The sequence below is a fragment of the Coturnix japonica genome, chromosome 1 (genome assembly GCF_001577835.2).
Source record: "Coturnix japonica isolate 7356 chromosome 1, Coturnix japonica 2.1, whole genome shotgun sequence".
In the NCBI taxonomy this organism is placed as follows: domain Eukaryota; kingdom Metazoa; phylum Chordata; class Aves; order Galliformes; family Phasianidae; genus Coturnix; species Coturnix japonica.
The window spans coordinates 124,253,066-124,271,736 of NC_029516.1; the positions used below are offsets into that span (position 1 = coordinate 124,253,066).

At 37.8% G+C, this 18,671-nt stretch overlaps 1 protein-coding gene across 3 annotated transcripts in view; it reads left to right on the top strand.

The window, feature by feature from the left end:
• Positions 1 to 18,671, top strand: part of TUBGCP3 (tubulin gamma complex associated protein 3) — a 41,734-nt gene that overhangs the window by 12,765 nt on the left and 10,298 nt on the right. Inside the window, exons 1-10 of one of the 3 annotated variants that reach the window (XM_015849194.2) lie at positions 1,844 to 1,999; positions 3,696 to 3,868; positions 6,019 to 6,137; positions 8,926 to 9,051; positions 12,239 to 12,307; positions 13,379 to 13,511; positions 14,643 to 14,809; positions 15,325 to 15,435; positions 15,820 to 15,928; positions 17,947 to 18,136. In XM_015849194.2, coding sequence (XP_015704680.1) covers positions 1,995 to 1,999; positions 3,696 to 3,868; positions 6,019 to 6,137; positions 8,926 to 9,051; positions 12,239 to 12,307; positions 13,379 to 13,511; positions 14,643 to 14,809; positions 15,325 to 15,435; positions 15,820 to 15,928; positions 17,947 to 18,136 — 1,202 coding nt within the window. In that variant the 5' untranslated portion in view covers positions 1,844 to 1,994. Of the gene's footprint in view, positions 1 to 1,843; positions 2,000 to 3,695; positions 3,869 to 6,018; positions 6,138 to 8,925; positions 9,052 to 12,238; positions 12,308 to 13,378; positions 13,512 to 14,642; positions 14,810 to 15,324; positions 15,436 to 15,819; positions 15,929 to 17,946; positions 18,137 to 18,671 lie in introns of those variants that run through there. The other 2 variants (XM_015849179.2, XM_015849186.2) reach the window with 2 other exon arrangements.

The following is an 18,671-nucleotide window of genomic DNA, read 5'->3' on the forward strand; positions in this document are numbered from 1 at the left end:
GACAAGGATTGTTTTTAATATAAGGTCTTACCCAATGGTAATGAACAGTATTGTTTTTACCAAGGTCTTAGAGATAATCACAGAATCACAGAATTGTAGGGGTTGGAAGGGACCTCTAGAGATCATCGAGTCCAACCCCCCTGCCAAAGCAGGTTCCCTACACCACATCACACAGGTAGGCGTCCAGGCGGGTCTTGAATATCTCCAGAGAAGGAGACTCCACCACCTCCCTGGGCAGCCTGTTCCAGTGCTCTGTCACCCTCACTGTAAGGAAGTTCTTGTGCACATTCATGTGGAACTTCCTATGCTCCAGTTTCTGGCCGTTTCCCCTTGTCCTGTCTCCACACACTGCTGAAAAGAGTCTGGCCTCGCCACTTTGCCCCCCACACCTCAGATATTTATAGACCTGGATCAGGTCCCCCCTCAGTCTTCTTTTCTCAAGGCTAAACAGTCCCAGTTCACTTAGCCTTTCTTTATAGGGGAGATACTCCAGGCCCTTCACCATCTTTGTGTCCCTCTGTTGGACTCAACAGCAAACAGTTTAACCAAGTTAAAAATTCTGAAGTACGAGCTCTTCTGAGTGCTTATTTGTAATTAATATATACAGTTTCAGAGAACACAGTCTTCTGTGTAAACAAGCAAGAACCTGATTCAGGCATACTCTTAAGTTCTGAAATTGGTGTGTTTACGTTAGTCCACTGTTAAAGTCTATTGCTGTAGCCTTCTTTACGTTCCATAGTTTAGTAACACTGGTTGATACTGTGGTGTTGAAAATGCCTATCAGAAGATCTAATTGTGACCAGACAGGAGCAGGAAGTGCTCATGGATGTTCTAAAGTACAGTCTCTTCAGGCTGATGGCAAGTGCCTTTGCAATCAGCTTTTGCTTTTGCATAAGGATGTAAATATGGATGTCAGACATCACAGTACAGACTTAATTTTAGTAATTAGTTGTAGTAGTTCTGGTTCCTTCACTTTCCCTGGTTGTCAATTTGCTTCTGAACTTGCATCTTTAATTTGCAGCCTTTTGGCTATAATTAAAGGTGATGCAGTAGAGTGTTCAGTAGCTCATTGGTCTTATCCAAATAATGAAAAAAGTGTAGAGGGAAGGAAGGTGTTAAGTAATATTCTTGTACAGCAATGAGTAGTCAGAGGTTGATAGGAAGCTGGCTAAAAGACTGCTGGTACAGTGTTTGATGGTTATTGTGACGGGTTGTCAGCCTGCGTTATAAACAAATAGGGTTCCTCAAGGACAGGTAGTGACCCCCATGATTCCACATCTTCAGAAGTGATTTATATGATGGGATTGAGAGTGTACTTGGCAGGTCTGGTGATAATGCTAAACTGGATGTTGAGGTAGACACTTGAGAATTGAGAACCCTCTTTTGGAAGAGGAGGCAAGCAAGAAACATACAAAATCTAGCAAAGGTAAGTGCAGTGTTCTGCACCTGGGATGGCATAACCAAAGAGCCTAGTACAGGCTAGGATGTGTGTGGCTGGGAAGCAGCTCTTATGAAAAGGGCATGTGGGGTCCTAGTGGACAATAAGATGAGTCAGCAGTGTGCTGCTGCAGCAGTGAAGGCAAATCAGATCCTAGGCTGCCTCTTCAGAGCCGTTATCAGCAGAGACAGAGGTGTGATCATTCCACTCTACTCTGCTTGTCAGGCTGCACCCAGAGTACTGTGTCCAGCTCTGGTACCTAGAGTTCAACAAATACATGAACAGACTGGATAGGTGATCAAAGGGCTGGAGAACCTGCCCTATGAGGAAAGACTGAAGGAGTTAGGTCTTTTCACCATGGAGAAGAGAAGACTTGGTTGTGACCTCATCACAGTGTTCCAGTACTTGAAGAGTGGCTTCAAAGAGGATGGAGGCGCTCTTTATGGGAAGCCACGTGGAGAAAACTCTTCTGGACTGCTGATACAAGTTGCACTGTGGGAGATTTCTTCTTGATTGAAGATGAGAACAACCTATCACTGGAACAGCCTCCCTGGGGATGCGGTAGAATCCCCATCGCTTAGTTTTTAATATGCAATTGGACGAGGTGCTTAGTAATCTCATCTGGGCTCCCTTTTCTCATGAATGGTTGGATATATATATATATATACTTAATACAGTGTACTTGGGCTACTCTTTAGAACTTGTATTTTGTAAGTAGGTGCTGACAACTGGATTTTGTTGTCATTAATGTGCTCTACAATCAAATTTCTTTTAATAGTACAACTAGTACTATTTTATAGTGCTGTGTGATACATCTTAGATATACCAGTAGCTTGAAGTTTGGAACAGTTGGAAGTGATGAAGATTTGCAGTCAAGAAAGTGGTAAAGCCACTTGGTAGGCAACAGATACAGGGTGTTGCAGCCAAGGCAGGCCTTTAAGCTACTGGAACAGAGTGAGGTCCACAGCAAATGAGAGTGTACAAATAAAGAGGGACTTGAATGGCTCCAGAAATAGTCTGACAAGCTCCTCCTGAAGTTCGACAAGAGGAAGGCTTTTTGGGGGCTGATTGTCTGCAAAGCAGCTTAGCAGCAATGCCCTGGGGGTCCTAGTGAAACCAAAAGTTGAACATATGTGTGCAGTGTGCAGCAAAGAAGGCCAAGAATTTCATGGCTGCATTAGAAGAAGCATTATCAGTGGGCTGAGTGGTGTGATTTTCTCCACTCAGCAATGGTAAGGATGCAGGTGGAGAGCTGGGCTCTGGGCACCCCATTACAGAAGGCAGGAACATAGGAGAGTGAGTCTAGAAAAGAGACTGCAAAACAAAGGAGCACTTGTCACATGAGGAGAGGTTGAGAGAGCTGAGACTGTTCAGACTGGAGAAGAGAAAATTCAGGGGGTTCTTAGCAGTGTGTCATTTACTTGACCAGGGGAGCAGAGAAGACGAAGTCCAGCTTTTTTGAGTAGTACCCATGGAAAGGGCAGCACTTGTGACTTAAGAAGTGCCACTTAGGCATAAGGGAAAAACCTTCTTTTACTTGAAATGGGGGTTGTGGTGGAAATATGTATCATGAAATGCTGGCAAGGGTTGCCCAGTGTGGTTTTATAGTGTGCATAATTGAAAATATTAAAGTTTGGCTGGACAGGCGGCCTCCTCTACTTGACCTTGCTTTAAGCAGGAGGGTTTGAGTAGGTGGTTATCTGAAAATCCCTTCTAACTTTCATCATTCTGTGATCCTGATGCAGTATAGGAACGTATGTCAGTGGGATTATTTCATTTATCTGCCTGCTTACAGATATTATCAGAACCTATGCTGTTCCTCACCTATTCTTGGTCTTTACATTTTATAGCAATTTCACTCCTTAGGCTTGTAGCTTGTTAACTGGGCAGTCCAAATTGGATGGGTCTGTGAGCATCATTCCTCCTGTACTTCTCTTTATACATGTTGCCTTTTGTCTCTTGATGTATATTTTTTTTGAACCATAACCTGCTAAATTCAGTATTGTACTGTTGAGGCATTAGGAATGCTGAACACAACAGAGTTGCTGTGTTTTGCAGGCCTTGTTCTTGTTTATCAGTTACAGTCCAGTTAAGTACTATGCATGGCCTTACCATGAGTTATGATGCAGTGAAGTGGGGGAGCAGAAGCATTCTTTGCTCTCAAGCTCAGTGTATCTTTTGTAATTAGCATATCCCAAACTAGTTGATGGGTGTAGAGTCCAAGTTTTGAAGACATTTTTTTCTTTTGTCCTTTTAGACAATCCTATCAAGCTCCAAGTGTTGGAGATTGCCTCCGTCAGCAATTAGGGTCACGTCTTGCATGGACTCTAACTGCAAGCCAGCCTTCTTTACAAAACACTACCTCAAAAGGCTTTTCGAATGCTGTCTCACGTGGCGTACCAAGGTCAAGGCGAGAAGGAGATACAAGTGGTAAGCACAGATGTGTCTGTCAAAGTTAGCTTTCTACAATTGAAATCATTTTCTTATTAATAGATTGTGACTTTGTTGCAGTGTTTGTCAGAATTAAGTGATCACAGCCGCATTCTTGGTCATTCCAGTGTTGATGAAGAGATGCTATGCTATTAGGAAGTCAGAACAACAGATCAACTGATAGAACTTGCTGAAATACACCAAATCGTTTCTGATTCTGTACTTCAAACCTTGGAAATGTGCTTTAGAATATAGAATTTTTAATCTTATTTTTTTTCTTTTAAATTAGTACAGTGTTTATAGTGATTGTAATTGAAGAAGTTACCAAAATTATTGTCATCAAAATTAAAAATAGATACATTTTGCCGTTTTAGTTCTTTGAGTGGCAGCAAACATGAAGCTGATGTGTAAGGGATGTATTCGGTGTTTACAGAAGTGTAACTGAGGATAAATTGCTTAGCAGATCGTCTCTGCAGCAATTGCTGTGGAAGTTTCAACCCACTCCACTTTTACTATAAAAATAGGAGACTTTTCTGAGTAAGAGAGTTAATAATAGATGTCATCCTACGTTACTGCTGCTCTCTGGCAAAAAAAAAAAAAAAGCTAAAAAATAGTCTAACTACCTGCCTCTGCAGAGCTTGTCAAATATGTTAAGATACAGCTGAGTTCTTAAACTACTAACAGGACACAAAGAAAATAGAACAAACAGAGTTGCACTGTTATAGATGAGGGTGAGATTTGGCAACTGAAACTGAGTTAACAGTACTGTTGGTGTGGGAGAGGATGTGTGCACTTTTCCTCTCTCTGCTTCCTACTGTACTGACTGCTACAAAGAGCAGCAGAGACTTATTTCATTGAACTGGTCAACCACAACTCTTGATTGGAGAACAGGTCTAAGGCCCGACAGTTCTTTTGCATGCAGTCACTTGCTGAAGTAGAACTGCACTCATAGTATCATAGTCTTATAGTCTCGTAGTCTCATGCGGGTTGGAAGGGGCCTTAGAGATCATCGAGTCCAACCCCCTGGGATTCGAGCTTCCTGTGTAGCAGAGCAGCACTTGTACCACTTGCGCCACAGGGGGGATTCGAACCCGGGCCTCTGGTGTTGCAACACGGCATTCCTACCACTGCGCCACCGGGGCACACAACTCAGAATGTGAGAAGCTGTTTTTAAGAAGATACATTTCTGTGAATATCATTTCTTCTAATTTACGATTTCACTGAGAGTTCCTAAAAGGGAATACCCACACTTGGGCACTTTTAGAACTTATGAAAGAAATCTGGGTTTTGAAGAGCACCTTAAGGCTACTTTTGTCAAAAAAAGAATGTATTTTTGTTGTTGTTGTTGCTTTTATTCTGGCTAGGTGGATCTATTTGAGAGGTAAACTGATCAGGATAAGAGTGCTGTCAAGTTTGGGAGAAGGATGTTGTAACATCTCAGTTTCTGGATGGTCTGGATAGTTGAAATTGCTTCATTCTTGATGCCTTAAATGAAGTCAAGAAAAGAGATGATGATTTATAGCCCAGAAGAGGTGGGAATAGTTTCAGTGGCCTGCATATAATATCTTTCTCAATCTGTTATTTCCTTTAAATCTCAAATGTAATCTAACCTCCAACTGTAGATATGAGCCAGAAGGCAGAATGAACGCTGGGATAGCAAGAGCTTTCCTCAAAGGTTCAGAAACAATACTGCTTTCTGACGGTCAACTCTGTAGCTGTTATGCAGCTGACAGACTGATTTTTATTCACCTCTTTACACTGAACAGTGACATTCAAGACACATATAAACAAGCAACTCTCTATTCTGAATTAACTCTGATATTCTCTATGCTACAGTTTATTCTTGTAAGACCCAGTTAAGAACATGAACTGTTCTAAGAAAGGTGAACTTATTATGAAGTTTACCTCCAATCTTGCAGTGTTGATAGGATCAGAAAAGATAACAAGTTTAAAACTTGCTGAAGTATTCATTAAAATGTAACGTACTACATGACCTGATTGAAGTAGTGGGAATTCTTGGCTTTCCTTTCCTTTTGTTGGATTAAATGTCTTTAAAAAATTCTTTAGACATAAATTTTTAAAGTTGTGATGAAATCTGATGTGATTTTTCTGGCAAATCTAAACACTCTTTTTCTTGTTTTCCTTTCTAGGTTCTGTTGAGATAACTGAAGCAAACCTTGTAAGAGATGTTTTGTATGTCTTCCAGGGAATAGATGGCAAAAACATCAAAATGTGCAATTCTGAAAATTGCTATAAAGTTGAGGGGAAGGTACTGTATGGGAACTTGTATTTTGTATGTGAGAAGACAGATGTTCAAGTGAAGAATAGCTATTTAGTTTTAACAGGGTAGTTTCAGGTATTATTAAACAACCTTCTGTTTTCAGTCAAACCGAGCGCCTTCTTTATGCATTCAGATGGATGGAAAGAAAGCCACTGTCAAACAAATGTAGGGGGCATTATGGAGTGAAATTAACGTTTTGGGTTTTTTGTTTGTTTTTTGTTTTGGGGTGGGTTTTAGGTTTTGGGTTGTTTTTTGTTGTTGTTGTTTTTATTTTGAGGAGAAAACTCAGGTGCTTCAAGTCCATGTGCATTTTTGCCTACTTTCTCTTCTATATCCAGAGGCAAAGACATGGAATTCTAGCTGTTATATTATGGCATGTTTGAAAGAACATATCTGTTACTGTTAGCATATTGCTTACTCTGAATTTTTACACGTGCTCAGAATTAGATGCACAAATAGTGTCATTATTATCCTGGATAAATGTAATATCAGAATTGAAAAGTGAAAGAAAATATTGTAAAATAAGGACTTCGGAAATATTTTTGACTGCTTTCTCCTGGCTGCTGAATGAATGAGCAACATTAGGAAACAGCTGTCATAGTGAAGGCTGAAAGTTCTCATGTGTTTCTGTATCAAAAAGCAACATAAATGTGCCAGTAGAAATTTAAAAATAATGGCTGAACTGAGTTCCCTGAAGAAACCTGCATTTTCTAAGTTGTTCAGAGGTAGTATCAGGCCAAGAATATCTAAGGTGGACTCAAAATATTAAGCCAGTACAAAGACTCCTAAGTTTTGGCTTAATTTGAAGACTTTTATCATCATTTGCCCTCCTCGGTGTATAAAAAATTAATGTAAAGTAGATGCAGGCAAGAAAGATGACCACATCTTTCTTGGTCTAAGAAAGCAGCCTGTGATACAGAATGGATGCTAGGCAGCTATTTGACCTTATGGACTTGGTTACAAGTTACAGTGGTTCAGATGAGGTCATGCAGTTGGCTCTAGTTGCCTTAATGTCTTATTCAGTATTTAGAGTACTGTATCACAATTCAATTTCAGCTCACTAATTGCTTTTCATGTTCTTGCTCAAATGGAAAGACAATGTCTTTAAATTTCACTTGCATTAAGAGCATATACAATACAAGTGCAAAAGTGTTGGGAACTATGTTTGGGCCATTTCATGTCCAAGATTTTGATTATATCTGAACTGTTTTTTTTCCTCTGTAATAGTAGTGAAAATTGACATAAATCATTGTTCCTCCCATAGGTTTATAATGACATTTAGGGCTCCTTACGGGAATAGAAACCTTATATTCATTTAAATCTTGTTAATAAATTGACTAAGGCTCTCGTGTTTTAAACCTGCAGATGCTGCAAAATTTCTAATTCCTCAACACTTGCACTGTGATAATTACATTCCACATCTAATTTAGATTGTATATGGCAAAGGAAAAATAGGGCAACAGGTTTTTTTAAAGGAACATAGAGAAAATGTAATGAGTAGTTGCAAAATTAGTGCTGTGGATTTTACCATGTTTCTGCATGAATTCCACATCGCGTAGGCTAGTTGGAGGTGGAAAATTGTGTTACTACAAACCCCTAATTCCGTTAACACCGGGATTTTGATTATTCAAGTCCTTTGTGATCAGTAATGCTACTTCCTTAGAGCTTCATGTCTTTTATCGGTCTTTGATTTAATTGTGGGGTCAGTTGTCTTCCCTCCTTCTTCTTTGTTGGCATTTATACTGAGCTATAGTGAGGACTGAATAGGTAGAGTAGAGCTGCAGCTGGAACTTACTGGTCTATGAGGACCAGCAATCTCTTACCTACTCTAATTGTCTTGACTGCTTGTTAAAAAAAAAAAAAAAAAAACAAGTCAAAATATACAGTTTTCCCATAGCTACACAATTTTGCCTAAACAGAGAATGGAAGCAATCTTCTATTTAAAAATGTTTGTAATGTGCAGTCATTTTCCAGACAGTAACATACTTGCTAAGCTGTTGATTCTTACCTGAGTGTTTTCTAATGTCATCCTTAATATTAGATCTGTTGATGACATTCAGCACTGTATAAGCTGAAAGCTTCTGATTAGGTCTAATAGATACAAATATAATAACAGTAAGCCAATTTTGCTTGTTCCTCATTTGATTTCAGCGGATGTGTAATTGTGTTTAATGTTTTCCAACCACTCTAACTGTAGAATTCTGAATAATTCTTTTTGCATGTTGTAGCTGTGGCAGCATTTCTGTCTGTGTTGAACCATATTTGGGCTTGAATTTATTCTTTAGAAATTGTTCAAGCAGTTGAGGCTGTGTTTGTATGGCTAAACAGGAGGGCTAAGGACTGAACTCTGATCTCACTACCAATTAGTATTTGTTTAATTATTAGTAGTATTTATTTAATTATTTTCTCTAGGTTTCTTTACTTGTTTCAGTCATAGGCAGCTTTTTTTGGAGACCCAGTATTTCCAGTCTTGATTTTCAAGTTAAGACAAAGTGTGATACTACATCACCTTTTTTTTACTGTCATAATTGCTAAATGTAAAAGAAGATCCCAGAGTTGACTGTAATTTATTTGTTGCTGTTGCCTTTCCATGGGTTACATGTATATGCTTAATGCTGATTACATAGCTGTCTGCTTTTTGGTAGTATCCCTGCAGTGAAAGATAAAACTATGCATTCCTGAATTGGTTTGTTTTATGAGAAAGACTTTAGGGAAGAAATGGGTCTGCATGCTTTGACTTCAACTTAGAAGGTATTGTTTCTCTTAATTTTTATAGGTGAGCTTGTCCAAATCTCTCAGAGACACCACAAGCAGACTTGCAGAGTTGGGATGGCTACATAATAAAATAAGAAAATATACAGACCAAAGGAGTTTGGATCGTGCGTTTGGACTTGTGGGTCAGGTAGGTCCACTGAAAAAATTTGATTTTGCTACAGTATTTTGGTCTTATTTCCTTAGAAACTACCAAGTGAAATGCAGAAATAGAATGCTGAATAAACTTTGGAGAATTTGTGGCTTGGACCATTCATCCTTTGATTTACTCATTTTATGGCCTGCCACTGTGGGTCAAAGACTGAAGGCAAGGGAATGGTGCAGGAAGGTGTCTTGCATAAAATCCTTTTGTTTTTCATCTCACTTTTTAATTGAAGTGCTTATGTGTGTTTAGAAACAAAAACATGGCTTAAATGAGATGATGGACCTCATTGTTCCTTCAGTTGTTAAGGTGATCTATGAGGAGACACTCTTGTCTTGCCAGCTAATGTTGATGGTCATGTGTTAATACTAATTAACTCTACATAAAAATGCAAATATCCCATTATCGTCTACCCTTTCTTTTAAATACAGAATCAAAAGAATGTCAATTTTTGTTTTTATAGGTTTCATCATCATGATTTGTAGTCTACAGTAACTTCACAGCTGCTGTAATACCCAAAACCACATTTACTGCTAAGGCATTCTTGTTTCCTCTCACTTGCTTCCTCTGTAAAACTGGATATTATCCCTTCTGAGTCGACAGAAATGTTGTCCTTGCCTCTAGCCATTACATCCTACCTAATCTGCAAAGAAATTGAAGTGCTTCTCCCTTCAGTCTAATTTTTCTTAAGAGGTCAGTAGAGATACTGTAGTGCTTCCTACTATTCTAATGTTTTATTCTGTTCCCTTCTGTCTCTTATTCTAAATAATCCTTTTAGCTACAAATAAATATTTTCTAGTGATCCAGTGCTGATTTCCATGCTTTATAAAGTAGTGTTACCGTATATACATTTTCTTCACTCTCCACCTTTTATATGGGTGAAGTTTTGAGTTATTTACCTAGTAGCTCCATACTTATGCTTCTTTTCCCTGTCTCTGTCTTTAATCTGCAAGTTTACAGCAAGGGGAGAACTTTAATTATTCAAAGAATATGAATGTTCAATATCTTGGTTACCATATGTAGGTGTTTCAGATAATCAGAAGAGAGCTATGCAGGTAGCTAGATGAATCTGCATACCTCTAACGCTGTTAATTTTGCTTGAGGCAAATACTTGCCACATTTTTAGTGCATAAGTATACAAATAAGAACATTTCTACTCCTTCTGTCAGTACCTGGGCAAAAAGTGTGTTCTGTTGCTCTTCATTGCTAACACAGCTGACAATTTCAGGTGCTGCACACTGTGCTTTAAGAGTTAATGCACAAGAATGTTTTGTGCATACGGAAGCTTCATTTGCTTACTATTTTAAAAGAATGCTTGTCTAAGGTAATGCTTGTGTAAGATAAGGTGTATGTAGAATGAAACAACTGTTTTTACCAGGCAAAATATCAGTAACAACAGTTATTGAAGTAGAGGTATATCTATATATACTGCACTTCAGTGTTTGCTGCTTAGTATGTAAGTTTTACGTAGTCCTCAGAAATCATTGGCAATGAAATAAAACTTGCCTTGTATTTTGACATTTTGCCCATTTGAAAAAAATACCCATTTAGTAGCGGGCATTTAAAATGTTTTCTCTTTAGCAAGCATTCTCTCTTTCTGAGCTGTCTTGCTGTAGACTAAATCAGAATTCCAGGGCAGTGTTTTGGGAAACAACCATCTGTGATTTTCAATGCTGGGATTGGCACTGAATGTAAATTTTCACTTTAAAGTCAGTGATAGTGTTTTCACTTTTGTATACACTTGCAATGCCTTCAGATGTTTCATTGGAGGCTTTACCCTGCCCTCTGTCTTGACAAATACTGCTTAAATAAGTTTCAAAATGTACTGAAGAAGCAAGTGAGAAGAAATGAAAAGTGCAATCACACATAAGGGGGTTTCATTTTGCCCTTCAGTATCCTTGGAATAAAATGCGTTTGGTCTGGCTTTCTAACTGATAAAGTAGAGCTGAAGAAAGGAAGGCTTTTTCTTCAATAAAGCATACAATAGCAAGATTCATCTTTGTTGTATTTTTGTCACTGTATTTTTTTTTCCCTTAGGATTCTTATTGTCTTAGTAGGTAGTCATTTTGTCAGGAAAGAAGATCAATTTTTTTCTTGTTCTTGTAGTAGCGATTTATGCGCTGTATGTATTTTATTGAATAAATATTTCACTTGAAGCTCTTGGGTTCATGTGAGATGGTTTTCTTTCTTTCTTTTTTTATTAAACATTGCTTAGAATGGGTTGAAGAGAGGGGCCTGAGTAATTCTTTATTCTTAAAATATAAAAAGCATCCTTATTTCTTAAGTGTTTAAAGTCCAAATTTTTCAATGTGGTCCAAAATTGAGTAGTATTGTTATTTCATCTTTAGAAGACATTGCACTAGTATTTTCAGTCTACATGCTAGGTTAAGAACAAAAATAAGAAACAAAATGCCTGGGATTCCCAACCTGTAGGGCATTATCCATTACTAAACGAGTATTCCTTCAAGAACTATCTTAAAAAAATAATCTCGATATATTTATACTTCAGTAACCCAAAGTAGCTATGCTTAGAATTGTTTCATAGAGAGCAGTCTTTTCTTTAGTTCGGACCCGTTAACATTTGTGCTTTCTTTAAGTTTCTTTGTGTATTCTCAGTATTATTCATTTCCTTTATGTGAAGTGAAAAATCATCTATAGCTGCCAATGGGTAAAAGGACAGAAGTTTGGATTACTCAGTACAGCAGCACTTAATGGAAGTATTCTTTTATGACAATTGTGTTTTCTTGTTTATGCCATAGTCTGTACAATATACATAATGGTAGCTGTCTAACTTCTGTGTTCCTTTATTAGAGGCCTTTTTGAAATTGAAATGCTGCTCTTTGTTATGTAATGCATCTTAAATAATTAAGAAAGGTCTTCTAGGTTAAGTTTTGTTTTGCACTCCCTGTGGTAATTATTCACATTGTCATTGTGATGGTAATATATGCACATTGTCATCTGACTTTGTTCTTGGAAAAGGACTGCACATCTCTAGTGGAAGCACTCACGTGTAGGCCAGTTTTCTGAGACTCGGCTTATGTGGTGAAACTTGTAGCTCAGTTGCTTTAAGGAAGCTTTTAACTACCTTCACAGTATGATGATAGGATAAGAGGGCTGTCCTACATTAAACCAGGAAGATGTTTCCTGACAGTTTTTCCTTTTCTTTCTCTTTCAGAGTTTTTGTGCAGCCTTACATCAGGAACTCAAAGAATACTACCGACTTCTGTCTGTTTTGCATTCTCAGGTAAACTAGATGGTTCTTAGCTTATTCAGACATTGCGAAGCAAAGCAACTCCTAAATGTACATGTAGGTATCCTTTTAGAGCAGGAAGGATGTTCAACAGCTGCTATTGACAATGGTTGCAATACACTGTAACTTGTATATTACTTACTCCTTGGATATATATATTCATAAATATTTTTCTCTCAGAAATTTGATGTTTTTTGTGAGCAAGAAATGTAACAGATGATCCTAAGCCTCTGTCCCTTTTTGCTTCACTTTAGCCAGTTTCATCTTGTGTGATGTTTCTGTCATTCAGATCCCAAATGGCATCACACATCTTTGAGAAGGGAGAAAAATGTTCTCTCTGTTCCAAGCGACTTGTAGCTTAGAAGCTAGGAACAAGGGCAGTTCTTTAACGTTTATAACTTTTGAGTGATTGTCATTATCACTTCTTGTATTTTTTCCTGGCTACCAACCTGTTAACCTTTCAGTAATTATTTCTTGCTCTGTCCATAATATGTTTGATTTTTTGGTTTGCTGTAGTTTTATTATAACTTCCAAATTTTTTTTTCACCATGAAAATATTTGATTTCTTTGAAACAAAGCTTTCAGACCTCTTAACCCTTCCTCCTTTCAAATAACTGATGACTCTAGTGGGAGGAGGAACATATGATGAAAAAAGGAAGATTCTAGTGCCACTCACTTGGGTTGATAAACCAAGTTCTTATCCTGCTTCTCACTCAGTCCTGTTTCTTAGAAGGTGGGGAGAAAATGGAAGCATGGCAAAAACAGAATTGAATTAATAATGGTTTGATAGGGAAAGCAAAAGCTTTGTGCACAAGCATAGCAAAAGGAATAATTCATTCACCACTTCCCAGCGGCAGGCAGATGTCCAGCCCCTTCCTGGAAAGCAGGGCTCAATACATTTGGGAAGACAAATTCCATCACCATGAACTTCTTTCTGCTTTCCCCACTCTGTTTTTTATGCTTTTATTAGTAAAATGTTAATTACAGAACAAAAACGATGAAACGCTATTTCATGCTTCGGTGCTTTCCAGTTTTGTTCCTTGATACATCTGTCTATTTTATCAGCTCCAATTGGAAGATGATCAGGGCGTAAATTTGGGACTTGAAAGCAGCTTAACACTTCGTCGTCTTCTCGTCTGGACATATGATCCTAAAATAAGGTTAAAGACCCTTGCAGCACTTGTTGATCACTGTCAAGGTCTGTTTAATGTTCATCTAACATTTTTGGGGAAGTTATTTAACTTCTGAGTGGCTGTGCCTGCTAACTGTGGATATCAGTAATATTGCGATTACATTTTTTGGACAATTTTGAGTAGCTCATCTTCTGGAGTATTTCCTTTTCTTACTTCAAGCAGAAAACTGATGAATTTGAGTGCTTTGTAGATGCACTTAAATGTCTTGGTTGGTTTTTTGTTTGTTTGTTTGAAACATTAAACTAGGACATGCTGAAAATATCCTTCAAATTTTAGGGACATACCTTTCACACTGTTTTCAATTATTCAATTTTAGTTGTCTTTCAGAGAATATTATACTGTGGTAAACCCCACCAATATTACAAAATGACTAGTTCAGCCTTTTCAATGGGTATGAGTATTTTTCTACACAAGCTGACATTTGGCAGCAGTTTGCAACTTGTCTGCAGATTGATGTGAAACAGCAAAACTACCCAAATTTGAAAGAAGTATGTGGTGGTGATCCACAATGAAGAACTGGGGAGTGGCGCTGGAGTTGACCAAAACTTGGTCACTAACCAACCTAGGCCTGTTCTACAAGGACATTTTAAACTGTAGCACAACAGCAAAACAAGTGCTGGATATATTTTATTTGATTTGTTTCAATTGGAAGATGACGGGAGGTGATACCTATAAGTGGAACTATGGAGGAGTCTGTAACTGCGAAGCAGAAAAGATACATTTGTGTTTATATTTGCACACAGACTATCCGAGAGAGACAAGTACAAGATAGAAAGTAAATAAATACTATAGCTTCACACTATACTTCCAATACTCTTCTGAGGATCACCCTTTGTGGGTGATCTGATTCTGTAAATTTACATTACTGCTGTGTACATAGCAGTTTGTACATAGGCAGTACAAACAGAATGCCATGTCAAAAATAGGCATAATACTTCAGTGAGATAAATGATTCATGCCTTAAAACCTAAGCATTCCCAGGAAATGGTAAAAATTTACTTTCTATACATTTTAGTAGTGTATTCAGTAAGCTTTCAGAGATATGAGACTAGTTAAAATTGATGGCTTCTGAATTTAATTGTGGAATATTTTATTTCCTTCATATATTCCTGTTCCTTTTCCCTATGAACTTACAGGAAGAAAAGGTGGTGAACTAGCTTCAGCTGTTCATGCCTATACTAAAACAGGAGATCCCTACATGAGGTCTCTGGTTCAGCACATTCTTGGCCTGGTATCCCATCCTGTACTGAATTTTCTTTATCGATGGATTTATGATGGAGAGCTGGAGGATACATACCATGAGGTAATTTATATATAAGAAATGTATTATCTTTGTTCATTTGCTTTATGGAAGCCTGTAGGAAGCTTAGGGGAGAACTGAAGAAGTAAATTGTGATGTAAGCATGTAAGTAAGTAATGTATACAGTCAGCATGAAGTGTGTCTCTGCTTAATGAATTCAGTATTAGTGAGATGTCCTGAGGTCGCAGTGATACAATGTGTTGTCTTCAATAAATCATATCCTGGCTCTAGTTATAGAGGCAAAATAATGGACTAATAATGATAGATTCTCTCTTCTGATCCAAGTATCATCTCTGTATCTTCCTGCTTAGTAGCAGTAGTAATGTATACAGAGTTCTTTGTAACTTTAGAATGAATATTCTACTTTGAGTACCTCTTGTTATCTCTAGCCTTGTAAGTACCTTTGCTTTGGTAGACGGGATAGAACAGCTGATGGTTGCAGAGTTCCTCTAGAAATCGCGTAGTTATTCTGCAGCTCACATTCCTCTCTTGTTTTTAATATTTATTTCAATCTACAGTTTTTTGTAGCTTCAGATCCTACAGTTAAAACTGACCGGTTGTGGCATGACAAGTACACTCTGAGGAAATCAATGATCCCTTCTTTTATTACAATGGAGCAATCAAAAAAGGTATGATATTTATAATGAATCTGGTGATGATTTGTTGGCCTGTGCTGCCATTTAGATTGTTATTAAGAAAATGGAGACCAAAACTAACAATAGGTGTTCATCCTAAGAATAACTAAATTAATAGAATTGTGGACTAAGGAGGACTAAGGACTATTTCAGGGATTTTTCTTTTTTCCCACTTTCTGACTGGTAGACTTTATTTAAGGAGATTTTGAGTGTTTGTCACTGGAGTTCTGCGTTGCTGTGGTGGAGATTGCTAAGCTAAGAGTGAAGAAAGATGACGACAAACTTTTGTGGTGGTTGTGGGTGGACTTTTTGTTAACTTTGACCTAACATGCAAGTGACAATTGAATCTAAAAAATAATAATAATCTCTTGTTTTTAGGTCCTCCTAATAGGAAAATCCATAAACTTCTTGCATCAAGTTTGCCATGATCAAACTCCATCCACAAAGATGATTGCTGTAGCTAAATCTGCAGAATCTTCAAAAGGTGGTAGGGTATCAGTATTTGTCAACTTCTTCCCTTTGAACTGTGCAGCATGTGGTTTAATCTATAAATTCACATTTTAGATAAAAAGATGGAAAAGAGTACAAAAGTCCCATCTGCCTTTAAAATGCAGGGTTGTTTTATAACTGGTTAATTGCATTTAAGTTGGAGGAATAGGATGAGGGCAGGCAAATTTGTGAGTGTTGCTATGAGAATTTAGAGTTTGACTTCTCATCAAATACACATCACATGATTCCATAATAATATTAATAATTCTGTGATTTTAAGAAGGTAACTAAAAGCACATTAATTGTAAGTAAGAAAATGAGCAGTAAAACAGGCAGGACAGAAGTTTTTCTGTAAATGCATTCTACCACTGTAGTATATTAAATGAAAGTTGGATATGTGGGATGCTAGTAAAATTGTTTTTGAAGACTTTAAAATTGGTTTGCCAGCTATTGACCGTAAACCAAATTAAAGTTAATTTCAGAACTTCCTCAGAGTGTTTATTACTATTTCTTACTATTTAGAAGAGACTTCAGTTTTAATGCATGAGAGCTCATATGGCATTTATGGTTGTTCTGTGGTAGCTTATTCTTTACAATAAGGTTAGAGTTACGATGTTGATTTTGAGCACAGCCATGTTTTTTTGCAAATATCTGTGAATTCTCTTTGCATATGCTTGTATTTGGTGTCCTTTGGAGAGCTTCATAGGTTACTGAATGACAGTTTGGAAACTTCAGTCTTCCTTTGAACCAGACTTAGAGACACAGAATCATAGAATGGCTTGCTTTGGAAGGGATCCCAAGGATCATTATGTTTCAACCCCTTTCCACAGGCAGGGTCACCAACCTCCAGATCTGGTATTAGGCCAGGCTGCCCAGGCCCCATCCAACTTTGTCTTGAACACCTCCAGGGATGGAACATCCACAGCCTCTCTGGGCATCCTGTTCCAGCACCTCACAACTCTGTGTGAAGAACTTCCCCTGACATACAATCTAAACCTTCCCTCCTTGATCTTAAAACCATTCCCCCTCGTCCTAGCACTGTCTACCCTCGCAAAAGGTGATAGGACTTTGTGAAGTTTGCCTCATCGAAGAGCGAATTACTTATTAGAATCATTTTTTGTTTATTAAGCTTAAAAGCAATTTAGTAATTGAGGCTGAATCTCAGCAGAAGAGCATGTGGAACTTGGTTCTAACTTTTCATATCTGCAGTGCAGATTGTAGCTAATTCTTGAAGTGTGCTGTCTTGATGCATGAACCTCTGGTTTCTGCTTTTTAGAGTAACTGCTGTAGAATGAAAAACTGATGAAAATGGTAGTGTATTCTTTACTGCTGAGGAAGGCCTGATAGTTGATTGTCCAGTATTTGGCGTTTTGCTGAAAGAAGCTACCTTATTTTTGCTGTCTAGTAGGAGCTTTATTGCAGTCCCTTTCTTAACAAACTCATAGCTGTAGAAAAGAGTGCAATACGTAGCCTACTAAACAGCTATGTCCTACTTTCTGGTCCCAAATTGCCGTACGTTAAATGTGGAGAGGAAAGCAAAGTGTTTCTGACTGTCCCCCAGATAACGCAAGCATATTCCCTCGTCTCCTGTTCTGACGTATCTGTGGAAACATTTTTCTGTTGAATGTTTTGACTGATTCTTTGTATATTTTTTCTTCTACCCTTAAAAGTGACTTCTAATTTAGGGCTGTCCCCTACGGAGATTTTCCCAGACTGTACTTTTTCATCTCCTTCAAATGATTTTGTTCTGTAAACTGCCATATTCCAACAAACCAAAGGAAAACTCACTTTCTGTGTAGGAGTGACAACGTAACATGAACTCAGAAGTACATGTTAAAAATAATGTTGTTGAAGTATGAGCTGCTTTAGACTTGCTTTCACTTTGGCTATACCTAATGCATAATACAGTAGATCAAAGTAAATAGTAATTCCTCTGCATGTACATTTCAGTTTCAAAGCTTGTTTGCCTCATTTTTTGGAAAAATACAAATTTAATTCTAACTTATTGTTTTTTAGCTGCTGATTTGTTCACGGATCTAGAAAATGCATTCCAAGAGAAAATTGATGCGGCTTATTTTGAGACCAGCAAATACTTACTGGATGTTCTCAATAAGAAGTACAACTTACTGGAACATATGCAGGCCATGAGGCGTTACTTACTACTCGGTCAGGGAGACTTTATCAGACATTTAATGGATTTGCTCAAGTAAGAATAAGAAGGGTAATTATGGTGAATTTCTGATGCTCCCAAGTATGCATGATCAGTACTACTTTGCTGTCAGAAGATGGCGCTTTAATTATTACTCAAAGTTTTACCTGAACAACTTTGAAATCCTATTTTGACTTGAGTTTCCTTGACCGCGAGGGCTGAAATGTTGTTCTTTTTGGTAGGAAGTATATTCTATATTATTTCATAATGACTTGAAAAACTATATTAGTGTACCTTTACATCAAGCCTGTGAGAGGCTCAGAGATGTTTGTACTTTGCTTGTTCCTGTCAGCAAGTTTAAGTAGCAAAGTTCAGTTTCTGGAGCTCTTGACACCTCTAGTGAGTATTGCTCTGAGCATTAGTCTTCTATGTTTTGGATGCGTTTGGTCCAAAGCATCCTTAGTTCCTTTCTATTTTATTTAATTGATGCCTCACCAATCTCTGTTTTAAGCATTCAAGCATACCTTGAAGTTTAAGTTCATAAAGTGTTTTTGCAAGCTGGCTGCTTTTTCATGCTGGTGTTACTAATGAA